The sequence below is a fragment of the Salvelinus fontinalis genome, chromosome 7, assembly GCF_029448725.1.
Source record: "Salvelinus fontinalis isolate EN_2023a chromosome 7, ASM2944872v1, whole genome shotgun sequence".
NCBI lineage: Eukaryota > Metazoa > Chordata > Actinopteri > Salmoniformes > Salmonidae > Salvelinus > Salvelinus fontinalis.
The window spans coordinates 31,137,077-31,161,331 of record NC_074671.1 but is presented as its reverse complement, the minus strand read 5'-3'; the positions used below and the strand labels follow the sequence as shown (position 1 = coordinate 31,161,331).

At 43.7% G+C, this 24,255-nt stretch overlaps 1 protein-coding gene across 6 annotated transcripts in view; it reads right to left on the bottom strand.

Annotated features, from left to right (window-relative positions):
* Positions 1-23,498, bottom strand: part of LOC129859397 (voltage-dependent L-type calcium channel subunit beta-2-like) — a 100,259-nt gene extending 76,761 nt beyond the window's left edge. For 2 of the 6 annotated variants that reach the window (XM_055929136.1, XM_055929141.1), the window contains exons 1-2: positions 22,987-23,497; positions 20,900-20,992 (exon numbers count right to left, since the gene is read on the bottom strand). In XM_055929136.1, coding sequence (XP_055785111.1) covers positions 20,900-20,992; positions 22,987-23,064 — 171 coding nt within the window. In that variant the 5' untranslated portion in view covers positions 23,065-23,497. Of the gene's footprint in view, positions 1-10,240; positions 12,317-20,899; positions 20,993-22,986 lie in introns of those variants that run through there. The other 4 variants (XM_055929137.1, XM_055929140.1, XM_055929144.1 and 1 more) reach the window with 4 other exon arrangements.
* Between the last annotated feature and the right edge of the window lie 757 nt (positions 23,499-24,255).

Sequence of the window (24,255 nt, the reverse complement as noted above, 5' to 3'; positions counted from 1 at the left end):
TTATGAAGTTATCCTCAGACAGGCAGATCAGAGATCAGCATCACTCCCAGAGGGTGAGAGAGTCAAGAGAGCATCCGCTGGAATACCTGACCTGGTAACTCGCTATGGAAATCTACTGACAATTCTCTGTCTAGGTTTTTCCTCTCTCTCTCTCTCTCTCCCTCCCTCTCTCTCTCTCAGGTCGATCCTCATCCTACCTTGTGTTGCTGAAGCTCCTCGATCTCACATCTCTTTCTCTCCCACGTCAAACTCGTTTTCTCTCTCCCCCCTTCCTCCATCCTTCTCTCCCCCCTCTCTCTAGGGTACTGTTTGTGTTCTCGCCTGGCTGGCACCTGTTGCCAGGGCGTCCAAGCAGAGATAGGTACTCTGACAAGCCAATGGGGTGAGGGTAAACTAACTAGGAATGAGATTTTCTTCTGTTTTCTCTTATCATTCCCAACCCTTCAGCCTTTTCCTTTACTATCCTCTATCCACACAATTACACCCAGTCTCCCACTATCTGACCGCGATCTCGACATCTCTCCGTTTTTTACTGACTCTAACCCCTCTAACTCAATCTCGCCCGCCTCTCTCCCTTGCACTCATTCTCTTACTCAATAAACTTCTCTCACGCTCACAAATTCTCTCACTCAACCTCCTGGCCCTCTCTTTCCATTTGCCGCCTGTCTATTTGTTTATACAACATGTCAATCCAGATCAACTGAAAAGATTGTGACTTAGTTTTGGAACTATCACTGCAGTTTTGATGCCGTTTTGAGGTAGGTCATTTATATTGGATAGTAATTGTTCCACAGTGGCACGCATGGACACACACACACACACACACACACACACACACACACACACACACACACACACACACACACACACACACACACACACACACACACACACACACACACACACACACACACACACACACACACACACACACACACACACACACCTTCCAAACAACCTAGACCTACATAATCATGAACAAACAATTAGCACTCCATCCTACAAGTTTACAGGTTCAGAATTAATGGTAGCCTTTACGTAACATTTTATGTAGCCCTAATACAATTCTAACGTCTGTCACTCGAATTAACTGTGCTCAAGTATCCATATGGGTAATGACCGTCTCCTGGTGCACAGAGGAGAGGGAAGAGAAGGAGAAGAGGGAGTCTTCTGCATCCCCACTCTTAATTGGATGCTAAGAAGCATCTGTTCCCTTTTTTACGAGACGCCTGACTTAGTGTGGATGCACAGGCGGTCTGAGGTGCCCGTTATTAAATTGGCATGGGCCGTGCCTGGCGCTCCCTAAGTGCGTAATGGTATCTTGATGATGGGCCATTTCTCTGTGTGTTTTATAGATATGGGCTATATAGGTCGTCGAAGCACAAGCCAGAGGGGGTGTCATATACAGTGGAGGAGTCAGTGTAGATGGCATGAAATGGAATTAAACTGAGTGGATATAATTCAGCTCTGAAATCGGAATTGGGAGCTGAATACTGTATGTACTTTGCACTGTTCCGGGTACTGACCTGATTGAACAAATGTGAGTATCAAGGTGGAGCAATGGAACAGTGGAGCCTCCCTGATTTTCCAGGCATTTGATCAACACATAAGTGCACTCTTATAAATAAAGGTACTACCTGGAACCTAAAAGGGTTATTCTGAGAAATCTTTGATGAGCCCTTTTGAGTTCCATGTAGAACTCTTTCCACAGAGGGATCTACATGGAACCTCAAAATGTTCTACCTGGAACCAAAAAGGGTTCTACTGTACTTGGAACCAGACGGGGTTCTCCTATGTGGACAGGCGAAGAACCCTTTTGGAACCCTTTTTTTCTAAGAGCGTATACACATGTATTTTGTGTGAACTTAGTCATCACATTTTCTTCCTATCGCCTACTGTATTCAAATATGAACCCGAGGTGGAAGTAGCCCGGTTCTTCATTCGCACCCAATACTAAAGGGGAATGAGTATTTATTCGAGATATTTATCTTGCTCATCAGCTCTGTTTGGATGTCATTATTATGCTGGAAAATAGCCTACGATTAATGAAAAGAATGTGGCAGATAGCATTTTTTGGTAGAGTTTGCACTTTCTGGTGACAGCAACGATCCAGCCTAACATGTGTTAGTAGTCAGAGACATAACTGAAATGAATTGGGTGATAAAAAGAACTGCATATGAATCATACGTTACCAACCAACAAGCATGTCATGGATGTAGGATTGCGACATTCCGGTAATTTGCCCTAAATTCATGTTTTCCAGAAATCATGGTTAGAAGATTCCGGATTTACTTTTTATTCCCTCCTGATTCTGGGAATGTTCCAATCAGGATATGTGGAATACCTGGGATTTTTTTTTTTAAGTTATGGGAATTTCGCAACCCTACTGCAGAACTCGCAGAACTGAAAACGTAGTGTATACACAGGAATATAAATGACGACATGCACTCGCGACTATATTCTTCATTTTTTCCGAAGGAAAATCCATTTAAGGATGAGTTGATGATGATATAAGAAGCTGTATTTTGATAGGAGCCTGATCAGACACCACCAGTATGCTATTACAAGTGAAGATCGTAAGCATCAATCTACAGTAGTAAAGGGCGAGCCAAAGGAGAGTGGTGCCACTTCACCATCTTCACTATTTCCAGGATTGTTTTCATTAGGAACCAAATGAGCCAAAACGGGGGAGGGGAGGGGGCTAACCTGTATTTGTCAAATAAGAAAAGTATATACCTTTTTTTCAAAACATTTGTGCTGCTGTGTGCGCTAATGTATACAACCCAGCCCGGTGAGTGTTTTTAAACAGCAGTACCTAACTCCCTACAGACCTGTCCACATCCACCACTGAGTGTCATTGAGATCACTGTTTCCAGGCCAGAGTTACGATACATACACAAGGCCTCCACAGACATATATCACAGTTTCCACTAGTCCGAGGGTGAGATGACAGATTATGTAAAAAGCCTGTAAAATCCTGCGTGAAACTGAGATATTTCTGGGGTCTTCTGGTGTCAATTAGCCATCCCATTTTTCCGGACGTTTCCCTACCACTCTTGGGAAAAGTGGAGGAACGCACATCCATTGCCAAGGAAACCCAGCTCCATACAAAGTGTCTGCTCTGGCTCGACGTTCCGGCTCTGGGCTCTCATCCCAACGCGTGGAAAACTGGGAATTCCAGGTCACACATTCGCCAGGGGAGATTATCTCACCACTAGTATTCATGAGCTCAACTTTATGTTTCAGGGAAAAATAAAGTATTCCATGAAATGCTCTGACGCTTGTCTCTTGTCTCACTCTTTATTTGGTTCACTTTCATCACATACCCAGCCAATGTGATATACTTTGAAGAAAATGACTGCATCGTTTTAGTATAACCTCTTAAAGTGAAGAAATACTTGATTTCTTCCAGGAGTGGACAGTGAGTAGATAGATTCTATACTGACATGGACACACACAGAGTAGTGTATTGAATAGCAATACATCACGATCAAACAGCTTGCGCAACCGCTGGTCTTGCATACTCTTAAAGGCACAAGCACACACACACACCAAACCACCTACAATACTAACACCCCACACTTCCTGCAAGACAGTAAGGGGTGGTTTCCCAGACACAGATTAAGCCTAGCCCTGGACAAATAAGAACTTTCAATGGAGAATGCTTTTTAGTCCAGGACTAGGCTTAATCTGTGTCCAGGACACTGCCCCTATGGAGTTGTGTCTACTCTGTTGCTGCTACACTCACTGTTTTGCTAAACTCTTATACAGGCTACAAATCACAGGAAGTTGGGAGCACCTTAATTGAGGAGAGCGGGCTTGTGGTAATGGCTGGAGCGGAGGAATGGTATCATTCCATTCGCTCCGTTCCAGATGTTATTATGAGCCGTCCTCCCCTCAGCAGCCTCCGCTGCTACAAATGCACTACTCTCCAGTCCTGTTGCATAATGGGAACCAGGAAAAGCAAACAAAATAAAGGGAGTTTGACCGGGCCTGCTGTCTTCAATTAGCCCAGTTTCCGTGCAGAGTGTCTAAGACCGCCCTGGCCCTTCAGTCTGCAACTTGTCAGTGTCAGACAAGAGTCCCATCCGGCAAGGTCTCCCTTTTCGCGCTTCAAATTCCATCGCAAGCGGAATTGCGTTCCGCCCCATTTCGGACGTAAAACGGCGGTTTGGGCCTCCATATTGGAAACATGTGAGAGGAGTGACATAGAAAGAGCGGTGTGTCACGGAAGGCAGCAGTTTCGGAGTTCAAAAGCAGCTAGAATCACTTGAACATGCTTGAGCTCCTACCACACCATATACCGTAGTCTACATTAGACAAATAGCCATATATACACACAAATGAAATCCATATACATGCTTTATTCATGTCACTCTTCCACAAAGAATGGCTTTCTGCATTTTCAAAAGCATCCCACACACAGAGAGCTCTTGTCCCTGCTCAGAGTGTCCAGCCTGCCGTGTAGGTAGTAGGACAACAGCCCTCTCTCCAGGTGCACAGGGGAAGTAAGCCTAACCCCTGCAGCCTGCAGCCCTGCACTAATCCACTCATCATTCAGATTAAAATCGGCTTTTTTGTAAGTGTTAATCCAGACCACAGCAACATGAGTGTGCGTCCCGGGCAGACATGGCCAAAGTGACTTCAAATCAAATCCAATTGTATTTGCCGAAAGGCGCCGAATACAACCTTACAGTGAAATGCTTACCTACAGGCCTTTAACCAACAATGTAGTTTTAAGAAAAATAAGTGTTAAGAAAGTATTTACTAAAATAAACTACGGTAAAAAAAAATATAATAATAAAAAAAGAAAATAAAGAAAAACATTTTTAAAATAACAAATAATTAAGGAGCAACAATAAAATAACAGTAGCGAGGCTATATACAGGGGGTACTGGTACAGAGTCAATGTGTGGGGGCACCGGTTAGTCGAGGTAATTGAGGTAATATGTACATGTACTGTAGGTAGAGGTAAAGTGACAATGCATGGATATAAACAGAGTCCGGGTAGCCATTTGATTAGCTGTTCAGCAGTCTTATGGCTTGGGGGTAGAAGCTGTTAAGAAGCCTTTTGGACCTAGACCTGGCGCTCCGGTAACACTTGCCATGCGGTAGCAGAGAGAACAGTCTATGACTAGGGTGGCTGGAGTCTTTGGCAATTTTTAGGGCTTTCCTCTGACACCGCCTGGTATAGAGGTCCAAGACTTAAACAGAAACCACTATGGAAGAGCGGTAATTAGTATTTTTTTGTTGTCGTTGTCGCAGAGGATAATATACAACCATTATGTCAGCTAAAAGACTTAAGTAGTCTGATATAGTAGCGGCTATAACAGCATAATGCATAGTCTGATATAGTAGCGGCTATAACAGCTGTACTGGCAGCATAATAGATGTGTTATATGCCGATTGGACTAGTGTCATTTATCCATAGAAATGTATGTACAACCTCTATGGCTTCATCCCACATTATACCTATACTATGTAGTGACTAAACTATTCTAAATAGGGAATAGGGTGTCATTTTGGACAAAGACTTTTTGTATCTCAGGGGTTTTCTGCATAGCAAAATCTAGTTTTTTTCGGGCTGCTTATGTCCAAACAGCCGTGCTGTTATGATTTTTGTTGTCCTTGAAGTCTTTTGTTTTTTGCATAATTGCTTTTTGTTTTCCTTTGTCTTTCTCTTTTGTCCATTTTGTTGGTTGTTGGTGAATTGGGGTGGGGGGGCTTGGGGGATGGAATTATTATATTTTTCTTGAGGGGGGGGGGCGACGACAGTGTTTGTGGGTGGGTGGGGGTTCTCGGATGTTTTCTTCGGGCAGCTCATGGGGCAGATGGGTCGCTGGTTCGGTGTTGACCCTGTGGGAGATCTGTGTTGACCCTGGTTGCATCTGTGGGTCCCTCTGGATGGGAGTCTGTTAGATGTCTAATGTGATGTAGATGTTGAGCGGCTTCACTGCAAGTTTGATGTTTGAGTCATTCAGATAGCATAAGCCATGGCACAATATTTAGAATAGCAGGAAATTACGCTAAACAAAAATATAATCGCAACATGCAACAATGTTACAAACATTTCGCTACACCCGCAACAACATCTGCTAAATATGCGTATGTAACCAATAACATTTGATTTGATTTGGTCAAAGATTTGACTGAATTACAGTTCATATAAGGAAATCAACCAATTGAAATAAATTAATTAGGCCCTGATCTATGGATTTCACATCACTGGGAATACAGATATCTTTAAAACAAAGGTAGGGGTGTAGATCAAAAAAAACGTCAGTATCTGGTTTGACCACCATTTGCTTCATGCAGCGCGACACATCTCCTTCGCATAGAGTTGATCAGGCTGTTGATTGTGGCCCGTGGAATGTTGTCCCACTCCTCTTCAATGGCTGTGCGAAGTTGCTGGATATTGTCGGGAACTGGAACGCGCTGTCGTACACATCAATCCAGAGCAACCCAAACATGTTCAATGGGTGACATGTCTGGCGAGTACGCAGAACATGGAAGAACTTGGACATTTTCAGCTTCCGGGAATTGTGTACAGATCCTTGCAACATGGGGCTGTGAATTATCATGCTACAACATGAGGTGATGGTGGCGGATAAATGGCACTACAATGGGCCTCAGGAACTCGTCACGGTTTCTATGCGCATTCTAATTGTCATCGATAAAATGCAGTTGTGTTCGTTGTCAGTAGCTTATGTCTGTCCACACCATAACCACATCGCCACCATGGGGCACGCTGTTCACAACGTTGACATCAGCAAACCGCTCGCCCACACGACGCCATACATGCTGTCTTCTATGTGCCTGGTACAGTTGAAATCGGGATTCATCTGAGAAGAGCACACTTCTCCAGCGTGCCAGTGGCCATCGAAGGTGTGCATTTCCCAACTAAAGTTGGTTATGACGCTAAACTGCAGTCAGGTCAAGACCTTGGTGAGGACGACGAGTATGCAGATGAGCTTCCCTGAGACGGTTTCTGACAGTTTGTGCAGCAATTCTTCGGTTGTGCAGACCCACAGTTTCATGAGCTGTCTGGGTGGCTGGTCTCAGACGATACCGCAGGTGAAGAAGCCGGATGTGGAGGTCCTGGGATGGCGTGGTTACAGGTGGTCTGTGGTTGTGTGGCCAGTAGGACATACTTCTGAATTCTCTAAAACGACATTATGATAGAGGGTTATGATAGAGAAAAACATTCAATTCTCTGGCAACAGCTCTGATGGACATTCCTGCAGTCAGCATGCCAATTACATGCTCCGTCAAAATTTGAGACAGCTGTGGCATTGTGTTGTGTGACAAAACTGCACATTTTAGAGAGGCCTTTTATTGTCCCCAGCACAAGGTGCACCTGTGTAATGATCCTGCTGTTTAATCAGCTTCTTGATATGCCACACCTGTCAGGTGGATGGATTATCTTGGCAAAGGAGAAATGCTCATTAACAGGGGTGTAAACAAATTTGTGCCCAAATTGTTCGTATGAAAAACATGGGACTAACACTTTACATGTTGCGTTTTTATTTTTGTTCAGTGTAGCTTTAAAACGGCAAATTTTCTCTTAGCCCCATGAAAAAATGTGTAGAGTTTTGCTTTCAAACTGCACAATGGTATCTCCACCACATGGAAAATGAGTAGAATTGCAGGAAATTCGTTTTAAAACAGCCACATTTTGTCTCTAAAATGCTCTAAAATGTTCAGTCAGCGACCAATTAATTGGCCATGCCCAAGGCCACGCTCCTGTCACACCCACCACCTAAGCCCCATTTTGACCCAGAAAAAAACCTGCATCTACTGTAAGCATTTAGTTATGGCTGGCTTTGATTTAGACCAGCAAAACGTCATAATGGAATGATATCATACTACAGGCCAAATCTGAGAACATTCTGTACACATTAACAACCAAGCTCTGTCTGAGATCTGGGGTGACATCATAATTCACACAAATGTGAACCCGATGAAAACACTACTGCACTATTGCATCATGAGTTGATTATAGTACCATAAAATCTGCGTTGCTGGGTGTTTGTGTAAAATGTGTGTGTGTGTGTGTGTGTGTGTGTGTGTGTGTGTGTGTGTGTGTGTGTGTGTGTGTGTGTGTGTGTGTGTGTGTGTGTGTGTGTGTGTGTGTGTGTGTGTGTGTGTGTGTGTGTGTGTGTGTGTGCGTGCGTAACATCTGATCTGAAAGGGGTTACAGGGACATCTAGTGGTGACAGCAGTCCTTGTGTATGTGTGTGTGTGTGTGTGTGTGTGTGTGTGTGTGTGTGTGTGTGTGTGTGTGTGTGTGTGTGTGTGTGTGTGTGTGTGTGTGTGTGTGTGTGTGTGTGTGTGTGTGTGTGTGTGTGTGTGTGTGTGTGTGTGTGTGTGTGTGTGTGTGTGAAACAGTAGCTACGGTATCACAGTACACTGCAGGGAGAAAGAGTGCAGAATCAGCCAAGAGACTTCTATATCTTCAGTCTATAACCGGGCACGAATCAACTGAACCAAGTGTAAATCAAAACTGGACGTTGAACTGACGTTTGTGCCCAGTGGGATGTGCCCGGCGTCTGCAGCGCCGAGTCTGAGGACATCGCTCTATGCCACCGACTGACTACATCCTCAGCTCTCCCTGTCCAATCCCCAAAATAAACATGAAATAAAAGATTAATCAGCTGCCTCCTAGTGTGGCTGGCTGGATGGGTCGAAAGCTGGCAGTCCGCTAAGAGTCGAGCGCTAAGAGTCGAGCGCTAAGAGTCGAGCGCTAAGAGTCGAGTGCTAAGAGTCGAGTGCTAAGAGTCGAGTGCTAAGAGTCGAGTGCTAAGAGTCGAGCGCTAAGAGTCGAGCGCTAAGAGTCGAGCGCCAAGAGTCGAGTGCTAAGAGTCGAGTGCTAAGATTTCTCGCAGCAAGACCCTGCAGTCTCAGTGAGGGTGCAGATAAATCTGCAAGGGTGCAGCCGGAACAGACAAAACAGAGAAACAATCAAGCTTGCAGATAAACAGAGAGAGAGAGAGAGTGTGTGTGTGTGTGTGTGTGTGTGTGTGTGTGTGTGTGTGTGTGTGTGTGTGTGTGTGTGTGTGTGTGTGTGTGTGTGTGTGTGTGTGTGTGTGTGTGTGTGTGTGTGTGTGTGTGTGTGTGTGTGCGCTTGTTGCTGTGTTCACTCTCTCAGGCATACATGTACATACTGTCTGGTGTATGTGACAATGAAACATACTATTTTAATTTATTATATATGCACACTCAAACATTTGCACGTGCCTGCATGCATACAGGAATGTACGCATGCACACACACACACACACACACATACACACACACACACACACACACACACACACACACATATTTAGCAGTTAGTGTTGGGCCAGTAACCGAAAGGTCCCTGGTTCAAATACCGGAACTGACACGGTGAAAAATCTGTCAATGTGCCCTTGAGCTAGGCACTTAACCCTCATTTGCTCTAGCTACGCCGTACTACTATGGTAGAAACAAAAAAAACATTTCACTGCACCTATCCGGTGTATGTGACAATAAAACATATTTTGTACTACCTTTTTTTATAATTTATATTCCAGACTCTAGTCCGGAAGCTAAATTCTTGCAAATGTACTGTGTATTTAAATACCGTATTCTCGACATAGCTCATTTTATTATTTCTACTACTATACCTATTTTAGTTACACTGTTTATTCACACCACATATTTATATATATACTGGATTCATGATATAGCCCACTAATATCTACTGCTGTACCTATCGTTCTGAGTATATCTTGTGTCAATTCTTCTGGTGTAAATATGTATAGATTGCAGTTGGATTACTGTTACAGTGCTATTTGGGTTAATTGGATTCCTTCTGACGTTTACAAAATGTCTTGATAAGATTTTTGGGGGGGATATATGATTTGTGTTCTTGTTGGACATTTTGCTGCGTTGTTAGGAGCTAGTAACATAAGCATTTCGCTACACCCGTTATAACATCTGTTAAACTGTGTACGCAACCAATCAACTTTGATTTGATTTAACACACACACACACACGACTTTGAACGAGCTACAGGTATTCCTAGAAGGAATCATCAACAGAAACGCTTTCTTAGTGTATGCGGTGTTGAGCACAGTACAACATTACTAAGACTAATACCTTACGCCTCTGTTTGCCCTCTCAGTGGAAAAAGCAATTACACTTTCTCCCTCTCCCTGCTCCCTCTATTAAAATCTCTTCTCGGTCGTAAATTGATAGAATTAGGCAACAGACTCACGTATGGAAGCTGTGCTCTCCGGCGATGGCCCAGCCCACAGCACGGCATGAAGGGGGATCAGGGGGGTTCAGGAACAGACGGCAGCCGCCTCACAGACACCCTGTCAGGCAGCAGCATCCACTCAGCCTCGGTCCATGGCTAAACACGCGGCCCGCAGGGGGGAGCAGGAGAGGAGGGGCAGAGGAGGATGGAAGGGAGAGAGGGAACGAAGGCAGGAGACGGAGTAGAAGGAGAGAGCGGAGGAGACTGCCGTATCCACGCCGACCCCCCCCCCCCCTCCTCCCCCTCCACACGTGCAATCAGATCCTCACAGTCAGACCCAAGCACTATCTAATCTAACTCTCGGCAGGGCAGTTTCCACAGCGAATTTGACTCCAGTGTCGCCTCAGCCCTCCAGCCCGCCCCCATGTCCCACAGCGCAGCAGAGGCCAAGAGAGTAGAGTGCCTCTGAGTGAGGCGCAGGTCTGTTACAGCACTGCCTGTTACCCCAACCCAAATCCTTATCCTCTTCAGCACCGCGGGGCTGCTCCTCTATTTAGCTTTCAACCAAATCCTCTGCAGTACTGCTGCTGTTCAGCTCTGTACGGTGGCTGTCTGCCTGGTTGACCGGCTGTCTGGCTGACTGGCTGTCTGGCTGGCTCCCTTGGTTCTGGTTCAGCTCCTCATGTGTGTGTGTGTACCGTCTTGTCCTGTAGAGGCTCCTGGGGGGCACACGGTGCAGAGGGCTCCTGACTCAGAAGTGGAGGCGGAGCTACCAGCGTCCTTTATTGACCACTGTCCTTCCAGTAGGGGGGGGGGGGGTGTTGCCCTCGCCGCTTACGCCACGCCTCTTCTTTCTCTCTCTGCCTCCACCTTGGGTTAAGTCAGATGGACGGACAGGAAAGAATCAACAGGACTCTTTCTCTCTAATCTTCCTTTTCTTTCTAAGTCTTCTGTAGAAAGTGTGTTGCTGGCAAAGAGAGAACTGTAGGGCGGTGGTCAGGCGAGGTAGGGCAGAGGCTCAGACAGAGATCTGGCTGCTGGGCTAGCTGGTGAGAACAGTGGCTGTGTCTGGTTGTGTCTGTGTCTGGTGCAGAGAGCAGCAGCAGTAGCAGGACTCTCTCTCTCTCTCTTTCCCTGTGGTCCCTGGCTCAGTCATGCCTGAGCGCTGAGTGGAACCACTGGCTTCATCGCTTCTCTTTCCCCCTCTCCTCTCCTCTTCTCCTCCTCACCCCGCCCCTTGTCTCCTGCTCTTTCCCTTGCCCTGCCCAGTGCACTCAGCCTAACAGATGATTGAGTCCAGAGCTTAATGTACTCACTGCTGTGTCTCTGCTGCAATCAAGCCTTCCATCTCTCCGCCCCTTCGCTCAACCTACCATCCCTTCCCACCGCTCTCTCTCCTTGCAAGGGTGTGTAATGTCTCTCAGTCACCTCCTCTCGTAGTGTCCTGTCGTAGTCGGTGAAGGGTTGAGAGGAGAGGGGTATAACAGAAGGATAGAGGAGTGAGAGAGCCTGGCTGTCCTATCTCTACCATTGTCTCCTCGCTGCATTGAAGAGCAGGTGCTGTTGTCTGAGTACACAGGGATGGATGATACACAGTCTGAATTTCAATTGGCCACCGGCACTACTGGCTTAGAACATTAGCTTTACCCTCACGCTCTCTCCCTTTCTCCCTCCCGACAAACCAACTTTATTTCATTATTTCTCACTTTCTCTGTCTGTCTCTCCCGCTCTCCTTTTTGTTCGCACTCTCTGTCTCTTTCTTACTCTCTCTCTATCTCACTCTTACTGATTGGAATTCTCTCCTTTTCGGTGTCTCAAAGGCTGGTATTTATGAGTACTTTCCCTCTCCCGGGGAGTGCTGTGCTGTTTACATCATAAGCTGCTTTGGGAAAGCAGCAGCATTTCTTCCAACACTCTACAGCAACCTCCGTGTTTTTTCCCTCTGCCGGGGAAAGTTTGAGTCATTTCAATGGCTGTCGTCCTTATAGCACAATGTGGCTCTCCGTTTGATCCCGCTAATACAGGCTTAAAAGGGATACTTCAGGATTTTGGCATTGAAGCCCTTTATCTACTCGTGGATACCATTTTCTGTGTGCAGTTTAAAGGAAGTTGCTAACTAGCGTTTGCACAGTGACTGGAAGTCTATGGGTATCTGCTAGCATGCTAGCAGATACCAATAGACATCCAGTCATTGCCTTTAATGCAAGTTAGCCTTGGCTCGCGAAAGTACCTCGAACTTCCTTCATACTGGACACAGAGACATAAAAATGGTGTCTGCGAGTTCATCTGACTCTGGAGAAGTAGATAAAGGGCCTCGTTGATAAAATCCCGATGTATCCCTTTAATAATGTATTAATTGTATGCAGAGATGACATTGATACTCTGGCATCTGCTGTGCTGTGACTAAAACAGACGGCAGTGTCCTCACCACCGCTCCACGGGGCAAGGGCAGCCGCTGACGCTGTCTCTCTCTCCTGTCCTCCGCTGCTGCTGCTGATATATGTTGCGTCCCGAACGGCACCCTATTCCCTATGGAAGTGCAGTACTTTTGACAGAAGCCCTATATACGGAAAAGGGGTGCCAGTAGAGACGCAGCCCTAATCTCTCTGTGTCGCTCCCCTCTCCTTGTTCATGCTGCTCTCCTCTCTCTGCTTCATCTAGTACGCGCCACAGGTTCCAGAGAGCTATTTGTCACAAGGACAATCGTAACGTGACATCTACTGTCAGATAGTAGGCTAGAGAGCTGAGCTCGGACAAGAGGGCAAACCCCGTACTCTCGAGGCCAGGCAAGGCCAGTTTGACCAAAGCAGAGTGTGCGTCCCAACTGTTACCCTATATAGTGGACTATTTTTGACCAGAGTCTATAGGCCCATCATTTTGGAAGGGAACAGTCTCTTATATTACAGTATCTACAGATAGCCTCCAGTGATGCTTTCATATGTACTGTAATGAATCAATATATATTAATCTCCTATCTGGGCAAGCGGGAACTGTTTTAGAGCCCACTAGTTAGAAATAAAAAAAATATGGCACATTCTTTCCTCTCTGCTTTGATAAATTGGAGTGTCACATCAATGCCTCATTCTGGGGTAGGTGTGACAGGCGTCACTGTTTTGATGGAGGAGCATCATTACAGGCAGAGACCTTTCACAGAGGCAATGGGAGGGGGGACTACCATCCCATTGTATCAGAGAAGTGATCATCACTCACTCGTTCCTTACGCAGCTACCTTGACAAATAGCTTTGGGCCGTGATACGCCGCTCATGATACGCAGCTCTACAACCAAATCTGTACTATCTGAATGAGAACACATGTAAATGAGTAGTGCTGTGAGGGTACAGAGATCCTTCAGGGATATGGACCTAATAAGTACTATAATATACTTTACTATACTGAACAAAAATATAAACGCAAAATTCAACGATTTTACTGAGTTACAGTTCATATAAGGAAATCAGTCAATTGAAATAAATAAATTAATCCCTAATCTAAACATAGGCCCACCCACTTGTGAGCCAGGGCAACCCACTGGTCTTTTCCCCCACAAACGGGCTTTATTACAGACAAAAATACTACTCGGTTTCATCAGCTGTCCGGGTGGCTGGTCTCAGACGATTCCGCAGGTGAAGAAGCCAGATGTGGACGTTCTGGGCTGGTGTGGTTACACGTGGTCAGTGGTTGTGAGGGCGGTTGGACGTACTGCCAAATTCTCTAAAACAACATTGGAGGCGGCTTACGGTAGTGAAATAAACATTCACTTCTCTGGCAACGGCTCTGGTGGACATTCGTGCAGTCAGCATGCCAATTGCACGCTCCCTCAAAACTTGAGACAGCTGTGGCATTGTGTTGTGTGACAACATTTTTGAGTGGCCTTTTATTATCCCTAGCACAAGGTGCACCTGTGAATTGATTATGCTCTTTAATCAGCTTCTTGATATGACACACCTGTCAGATGGATGGATTATCTTGGCAAAAGAGAAATGCTCACTAACAGGGATGTGAACAAATTTGTATACAAAATTTGAGAGAAAAAAGTTTTTGCACAAATGGAACCATTTCTGGGATCTTTTATTTCAGCTCATGAAACATGGGACTAACACTTTACATGTTGTGTTTATATTTTTGTTCAGTATATACAACTCCAAAAGATTCTGTGTTAAAAACATCCCAATTTGGCAGTTGGGTCACAAACAACTCATTGAGTTCTTTAAGTTGGGTTATTGATGCTGGGAGAATTTTTTTTTTTAAATATAATAAATCACAACGTGTGTTTTGTCCACTATTTACCCAGCACTTGGTTGTTTTTAACCCAACATTTTTAAGAGTGTATACTAGACTAGACTAGAGGTCGACTGATTATGATTTTTCAACACCAATACCGATACCGATTATTGGAGGACCAAAAAAAGCTGATACCGATTAATCGTCCGATTTTTATATATATATTGTAATAATGCCAATTACAACAATATTGAATGAACAACAAACACTTTTTTATTTTAACTTAATATAATACATAAATAAAATCAATTTCGTCTCAAATAAATAATGAAACATGTTCAATTTGGTTTAATTAATGCAAAACCACAGTGTTGGAGAAGAAAGTAAAAGTTCAATATATGCCATGTAAAAAAGCTAAATGTTTAAGTTCCTTGCTCAGAACATGAGAACATATGAAAGCTGGTGGTTCCTTTTAACATGAGTCTTCAATATTCCCAGTTAAGAAGTTTTAGGTTGTAGTTATTATAGGAATTATGATGCGTCGACTATTTCTCTCTACACCATTTGTATTTCATATACCTTTGACTATTGGATGTTCTTATAGGTACTTTAGTAAACAGCGCTGTGCTTCAAGCATTGCAAAGAGCTGCTGGCAAACGCAGTAAAGTGCTGTTTGAATGAATGCTTACGAGCCTGCTGCTGCCTACCACCACTCAGTCAGACTGCTCTATCAAATATCAAATCATAGACTTAATTATAATATAATAAACACACAGAAATACACGCCTTTGGTCATTAATATGGTCAAACCCGGAAACTATCATTTCGAAATATTTTATCGAACGGGTGGCAAAACTAAGTCTAAATATTGTTGTTACATTGCACAACCTTCAATGTTATGTCATAATTATGTAAAATTCTGGCAAATTAATTATGGTCTTAGTTAGGAAGAAATGGTCTTCACACAGTTTGCTACGTGGCCTAAACTGCTGCATATACCCTGACTCTGCTTGCACTGAATGTAAGAGAAGTGACACAATTTCCCTAGTTAATATTGCCTGCAAACATGCATTTATTTTAACTAAATATGCAGGTTTAAAAAAATATACTTCGGTGTATTGATTTTAAGAAAGGCATTGATGTTTATGGTTAGGTACATTTGTGCAACGATAGTGCTTTTTCCGCGAATGTGCTTTTGTTAAATCATCACCCGTTTGGCGAAGTTGAAGTAGGCTGTGATTCGATGGTAAATTAACAGGCACCGCTTTGATTATATGCAACGCAGGACACGCTAGTTAACCAAGTAATATCATCAACCACGTGTAGTTAACTAGTGATTATGTGAAGATTGATTGTTTTTTTATATAAGTTTAAGTTAAATGCTAGCTAGTAACTTACCTTGGCTCCTTGCAGCCACAAGGTCCTTTTGATGCTGCACTGGCGTAACAGGTGGTCAGTTTCCTCGTGGATTGCAATGTAATCGTCCATAATCGGCATCCAAAAAGGCAGATTACCGATTGTTATGAAAACTTGAAATCGGACATAATTAAATCGGCCATGCCGGTTAATCTGCCGACCTCTAGACTAGACTATACTACGCTACTTTAGGTCTCCTGTAATGTATCAAAACTTCCAAGGTTTAATGATAATACCAACACACCACTATTTATCAGAAATGTAAAGTAACGATTCACAGTGACAAAAAACAAAAACAACACAGAGGATTCAGATACAATGATATCATTGTCTATTCTCCTGAGGAAAGTACAAAGCGACTTGGCAGGTCTCAGCCCCACTGTCTGTCCTGCAGACGTTCTCATTTAATCACTGAGTGTGCGTCCCAAATGGCACCCTATTCAGTGCACTACTTTTGAGATGGGACCAATAGGGCTCTGGTCCAAAATAGTGCACTATATAGGGAATAGGGTGCCATTTGGGAGCCATCCTAAGAGAGTGGGTGCCTGAAGACAAAGACTGCCCTGCTCAGTAACAGAGGGCACTGCTCTCTAATGCCTACCCTACTGACAGGACAGGGGAATGGAGGAGATTATACAGGCATCCATCTTACATTTTCCCCTCAGGTAAACAAGACAAGGTCACTCCTGGATATATTACCCTAAAAGGATGAACAACTGTTTGGGACATAATGTGATTCTATGCAGTTCGTGGGCTTGAATGAGCATTCTATTAACATAAAAACAATCTATTATAATACTACAACAGAAGCAAAACCTTTACTCTTTTCATTTTGAGTCCTATAGGTTAGTACCTATTCACATATCTTCAACTCCAAGGACATGCATGCCAACATCGACTGACAATGCAGCAGCTCATATTCATGATGGGTAAATGCCTCTTCATTTCTTACCACCAGATGGCAGTCTTGCTATTCTGTGCCACTAGCTCAAACAGAGGAGACAAGTGATGCGCCACCATAAACTAACTGCCTTACAGTAGCCACCCCATAGGTCCAAACCATTCGTCTAGTATTCAAGTCCATTTAACATGAATGGTTATTCTATTATTCTTACAAATTATGAGCATTGCATATGTAGCCAACAACAAGCATAATGCTTGATTCAGTTGCCAGCCTATGGCTCATAGATGACAGAAAACATGTACTGTTGGAGACATTGAACAGAGGCACATCCTTTCCACATATTGTGGTGTCCTTAAAAATGTCTGCAGGACTCCGGTCTATAAGGTTGTCAGTGGCCTGAACAAAGGCAATTGGGTTACTCCATATCCTGTCTGTGTCCTTGGTATCAGTTACATAAACCCCCCTGGGGTTGCCAGATTTGATAGGTGGCACAGCCAATAACTTGCTTACGTAACCCCTTCCCTCCATTAACGGGAGAAAACATCATTTGCGGATGAAAATAAAAAAAAGTCTCTAATCAAGAGAATGAAAAAGGGGTTTCCTGCCCCTGCAGACCCAACCACACCCGTTCTTTCAAACACCCCACCACCACTACCTCCATCCCTATGGAGAGAGTGTCAGTGTCCCAAATGGCATTATGAGAGAGAGAGAGAGTGTGTGAGTGAGAGAAAGTGAGTGTGTGAATGAGAGAAAGTGAGTGTGTGAGTGAGGGAAAGTGAGTGTGTGAGTGAGTGAGAGAATGTGAGTGTGTGAGTGAGAGAATGTGAGTGTGTGAGTGAGAGAGAGAAAGTGAGTGTGTGAATGAGAGAGAGAAAGTGAGTGTGTGAATGAGAGAAAGTGAGTGTGTGAGTGAGAGAATGTGAGAGAGAGAAAGTGAGTGTGTGAGTGAGAGAAAGTGAGTGTGTGAGTGAGAGAAAGTGAGTGTGTGAGTGAGAGAACGTGAGTGTGTGAGTGAGAGAATGTGAGTGAGAGAAAGTGAGTGTGTGAGAGAGAGAAAGTGAGTGAGTGAGTGAGAAACAGGGAGAGAGAGTGAGAGGGAGAGAGAGAGAGGAGGTGGGCGAGAGAGTGAGAGGGAGAGAGAGTGGGAAGCCAAGTGAGACCTTTCACATAAACACAGCAGAGAGTGGGAAGCAGCAGCAGGAGATATTACATAATTCTTATGTAAACCAGAGTTTGAGAAATGGCAGATGCTGTATAGCCAGGCTGGTGTAAAATGCCTCATCGGTCAATGCAAAGACCTACCGCAGAAATCACATAACTAAAACTCCAGCAGTGGATGTTGGGCATTAAAAACGTGTACATTTATGGCTGTTTGGGATGCATTTCATTCTATTTTCCTGTTATACTATTAATAAATGTCCAGAGCACTTAGATAAGGCCTCAGGAGATGTATGGTAATCTGATAAATCCTACAAAGGGTTTGGCAGCACTGAGTATGCATCCCAAATGGCACCCAAATTCTTATATAGTGCACTACTTTTGATGGGCTCTGGTAAAGAGTAGTGCACTACATAGGGAATAGGGTGCCATTTGGGATGCACCCTGAGAACGATTCCATTTTGGACAGAGGGCCTAAAATCTTAAACAAATTAGACAGCAGTGCCCTTCAAGCTTTTATCCCTGCAATTATACAGTATCAGTTACCATCCCCTCAATGACATTCAGCTCGGTTCAACATTATTTATGGAGTCCATGACGCAGTTGTAGTCCTTTAGAGACTACTCCATCTTCTTGCAGAGTTGGACTTAAAGCAGAGGGTGACCGCACCACCACTACTCCCACTGGTTGCTGACTGAGTGGTCCGGACCACCACTGCTCTTAACCTCCTCCATCCTACCATAAAACCCCCATGGGCAGTAAGAGTCACGGGGCACTTCTCTATGTCTTTCTTTCTTTTCCTCTTTCTCTCTCTCTCTCTCTTTATTTCTCTGTCTCTATTTCTCTTCCCTCGTCCCCGGTCTCTGTCTGCCCTCTCTCTGTGTAAGAAGGAGCAAAGTAAGAGTGTTCTTGACATAGCAGTTTGACTGGAGCACTGAGAGATGAGAGGTGTAATGGATGGAGCGTACAGTGACCCCGATGAGCCTCTGAACACTCTGAACACTCGCCCACATGAATACTGGGATTGAGTCACCATGCCAACAGGTGTGGTGTTGGGGAGATGGGAGAAGAGTGGAAGGCACTCAAACAACGTGCGATCTGAGCATTTGGAAGGAATAGGCGAGACTCACAATTAGAAGCTTGATGAAAATGTTTTGTAGATCATTTCAAGGAAAGTAACATAAAATCATCACAAAATGTACCTGAACTATTATTATAGTTTTTAAAATATATCTCTTTTGATGATGTGTACATTTGAGTCTGAGCATGGTGAGAGCTCTGATAACAAAGAGGGAAGATTGCGATGAGACAAGAAAAACACGCCGGAGAAATTTAAAAAGAGCTTGACAGCTTGACGAATAGGCAGCGAAACATGTTTTGAAACCCAGTTCCCACTATGTGTTGGTTTAAAGTTTTAGACACCGCAGCCTCATACTTGTGTGAGAAGTGAAAATAATCATGTCCAACAAGATGGAGAGGGAGAGGGGGGAGGGAAAGAAGGTCAGCTTAACCGCTGTTATGATAAAACAATTGAAAAACAGTGTAGTTACTTAAGTTCCTAGCAGAGTTCCTGAAAGGGCTGCTATTCCTGCAGTCCTCTTCCAGCAAACATCTAAAAGGGGATACTATGTCTGCTCTTAGCTTTGCCAGTCTGACCCCGGGAACAACCTTTCCCCTCTCGCTTTTTCTTTCTCTCTCTACTTTCTCTCTCACATCCTACATCATGTCTAGGTATCTCTCTCAGCAGGGTTGTGTCTCAGACGTACAGTAGTTGCTTGTCTGACCCTCATAAGTTCCCCTCACTCCTTTTTTCTTTCCCTTTCTCTCTCTCCCTCTACTTGACGCTCCTTTCCCTGTCCTATCTTCCCGCTCATGTCTCGGCATCTCCCGCAGTGTCGTGTCTCAGATGTAAGTTACTGTAGTCGCGCTCAGTCTAATTGAGTTTGGTCACGAAGGCTGAGAGCGTTGCAGAGGATGACGACAGTCAGTCAGAGGTGGTCGGCCTAATGAGCCCGTTGGCATACCCAGGAGGGAGGGGGGGGGTTGAGGGGGGGGAGCCATGACATATCACTGCTGAGAAGACCATCACCACCACCCTAATCCACACAGCAACTCTTCACTGATCATATAAACACAAGGTAAAAGCAAATGTGAACTTCCCTTAGCCTCAACTCAAACACCTTCTCTGTGCCTGAGAGAAAGCAGACGGCAATTCCACAACGTGCCATATTGTTCTGATCCCACTCTGGTGTCACCCCTGCTCTGCTAAAGAGGAGGCGATCTGTGTCTCCTCCAAAAAAGGAAGAAACAGTTCTGCCGAGGAGCCCATCCTTAACCCGTCCTCTCCCTGTCGGTCCCCGCAGGTCCGCTGCTCCAACAAAAACCTGATACCGCGAGTGCTTCACGTACTCACTGTGTACCTCAGAGGGTCTGCTTTATAACAGGCCTCAGCCAGCCACACTCAAGCACTGAGTGCAAAGCTACAGGGCCACCGGTGCCGGCAGTTCACAGAGATCGTTAACATACTGTACCCAAGCACTGTTTACCAAAGGGGCTTTCGTTGCAACATGCAATGATTTATATCAATGACTTGGCAGTTTTCACTCTTACGCCAGTATGAACTTTACTGGCTATGTACTGTCAACCATAGAAGTAGAACGTTCTAATTATATGCGGTAAACATCCAGTGCAGACGTGATGTCGTAAGTGTCCGATGGCCAGATATTCTAGCGCATACAGAACGCCTGGCGATATCATCACATTCATACCATTATAGTGACCTAATGCCCCTGTCTAACGCATTCAAAGGGTACTGTCTTAGGAGTACTTTCACATCCCCACCCGCACTTCCTAAATCAGATTCTCACAGCCAACCACTGGGATCACTGGCTTTTCAGAAAATCCACAGACCTTCCAAGACACTGAGGTGATGAATACCTTTTAGGTAACCTAAACGCAGGGTGTTTGTTCCCCTTACCTGTCGCACAAAGCTGTTGGTTGTTGTATCTGAAGAAGTGCTTCCATCTGATCCTTTGAATCTGCCTTTCCTCCGTGCTCCTTTTCCATGTGACTTCAGTAAGGGGAGAAAACAGATTTTTATTTATTTTTAAGACCATTATCAGCAGGTAACACTAAAACCTGGATAACAAAGGGTATGATGTGTTGACATATGGGGTATGACATCTTATGTGGGTCGTAGCAGCTGGGGTCTTCGAGTGGGGGGTGGGGGTGTCTTCCCAGGAGATTTTGTTTTGTTGAACGACTGTGAGAAGGTTTTTCAACTCCAAAATGCATGAAAATGTAATTATGTTCTCAGAAATTCAAAAAATTATAATAATAAAAAATATATATTGCTTTAAATATTTTATTTTGGAGGAAGATTGGCGGGAATATAGAGGAAACAATGAGTGTATTACTATGGGAAAAGATTCTGGTGGCACTAAAGTTAGTTTTCAAGTAATTGGAAAATAAAAACAATGGACATTATTGCACGGGGCTCATATGATCAATAGTTTATATACTGTCTGTGATCATAATAGGCTACACCTCAGGAAACTGCACTACAGGGTTGAAGTGCTATGTTGCTAGTAGCAACTGACAAAACACCAAATCTGCTTTTATTCCAACACATTCCCCCAGGACATGTAAATGATGAATATAAAAAGAAAGCTATTCTGTTGGTTACTTAGAAACCAAATCCAAATCAAATCAATTCAAATGTTATTATGTCTAGTCTATTTACTCTAAAATACCCATTTTGGTGCAGGCACTCAATATGCAGTGACATTAGACAACGTTGAATGCCATTTCTCGTGCATATATTTGCTATTTCTTTTTATAAGAGCAGCCTAGTTGTCATTGATCATTCTGAATATTGAATTCACTACATTCATAAACAGATAGGCAAGTGGAAATAGTACAACATCCAGTACTTATCATAATTGCAATCTGCTCTTTCAGTAGTTCAAAACCAAGGCTATTATATACTCCCCATTGGAGAACCCTCTGAAGAACCCTTTTGGGTGCAGGTAAAACCCTTTTGGTTGCAGGTAGACCCCTTTTGGGTTCATGTAGAACCATTTGTACAGCAGGTTCTACATGGAACTAAAAAGGATTCTACCTGGAACATTAATGGGGAAAGAATGGGGTTATTGGGATAAATGCCGAAAATAAGATCTGAGATCCTATCAGTCAGTTAACATGACCTTTATGAATTATATAGCCTTTATGTGCTTTATGTTCTTGTTTTGATTACATAAATGCTTCAAAATTCACAAAAAGTGACGTTAGCTGATGACGTTATATCATAGAACAAAACGTATAAAATCTCCTAAGCCTGTGTTTACCACAGACCTTATTTTCAGAGTTAATCCAAAAACCTTTTTTGATTTTATTTTTATCATTCATTTCCCCATAGGCTTTGGCCAACGAGCCACGGTGGAGTTAATGCCCACAAAACGACACATTTACTATCGCTCTCTATACTCTGGCCTGTAATGTAAAATGATTCAGACATCTTAACCACTGATCTGGTCAAGAGACCATCTTAATATTTTCTTAATCACATCAAAGCAAACCCCATTTTAACTGTGTGGATTTCATATCCAACCCCCAAGGCTAATAACGTACTGGACTGGCCATGCAAAAAAAATACAAATATTTACTGATGCATAAACGTAAGAAATGTATTGCCTAATAAACCAGTTGGCTTGGTTCACCAGGTAAAATAATCAGGCTCCTGCAATTCAATGGTCTTCAAACGAATGACAGCTATAACTATGTAACACACCTGAAACAATAGTAGCCTAGTTGTTTAACTTTTTACAAGAATATTCGTCCTTATTATCCAAAAGGTAGGCTATACTACCTGACATAACGCAGGCTCCTCAAAACGTTTTGGTCATGGTTTACTGATTCGTTACATTTGGCGCCAAGCCAAGATGGTATTGGAAATTAAGTATTTCCATCTATTTTTGTTGGATAACTTCATAAATGGCAAGTTATTTATTACCATACACATGCGACATAGGCATAGAAATGATAAAATATTGCAACTGTACATACTTGTAGACCAGGGTTTTCGAGCGAATCCATATGTCTGTCCAAAAGTGAGTGCGTCTTTTGCAAGTTATTATGGACCATTTGACATTCAACCGTCGATCGATCGTTGAGATAGACAATCAACTTGTTGAAGGGTCGGTGGTCAAGCGTGACTCCCGCTCTCTTCAAAATTTAGAGCAGACATTTTTGTTTGACACGACTTTACGTCCAAATGAATAAAAAATAGTTGCGTGAAAGAGACTTTTGTGACCGAGGAGTTAAGTGACTAGGCTATTTTCCTCAGCCACTCTGCCATGCAGTCTTGAAGTTTGAGTCAGAACACAACCGGGAAGACTTGGGAAGGAGGAGCAGTTTGCGTTAAAAAAAAAACGTTTTTCTAATGGGCTTGTTTCCTCCCTTTAGGTAAAATAGAACGAAAGAATAAGACTGCATGTCATTGAACAGCTCAGTCACTTAGCGAGTATCTGCCCCTCACTCCCACGTTAATTCACTGTCAGCCTTCCCCCACGTTCGCACTCAACTGGTTACAGGTCGAGCAAATGCACAGGTGTAAGCGTTGTCTCAAGCAAGGAACATCTAGACTAAGTCTGGTTGCTCGACTTAACATTTGCAATGATTTGAACTTTCTTTTGTAAAATAATAGTTACTTTTATGATTGGGTTCGAACATAAATGTAAGGGGGAAAATCTAAAAGCGTCACACGTTGATAATTGTTTGTAGCCTAATAAATCTCATTCATCAGACACTTCTACTCATGCACAATTATCCTGCGGATGAGGTTAGTTTGTAATTTACTCATTTCACAATAAGAGTTGTTTTGGATAAAAACACATTAAATGTTTATGTTTCGCAATAAATAGCCTTACATAAAAGGACATGCTACTGTCTTTGCACTATAGCACATTTACACGCCACAATGTGCAAATTATGGGGGCCAGGGAATGAGACATTAGCTCCCCTAAATGCAACAAAAGTCCAACATTGGTGGGGGGGTGCTTATGACTCAAATTTTTTGCACTGCTACAGTGTTAAATATGAAAATAAAAGCTTATTCCAAATTAAACGAACACTCCCACCACTCTGTCATGATTTAAACCTTTCAATTGAATTCATCTCTCTACACCGCCTGTCTGGTAGTTTGGCTAACACCTAACTCTCAAAGTTTTCCTGACTTCAGAGTCTGGAAGGGCTCTTTGATGTTGTTGGCACAATGAGTCAATAATGAAGGGGGCTGGGCTTTTACTGGTTGGCTCTCTGTGTCTTTCTCGCTCA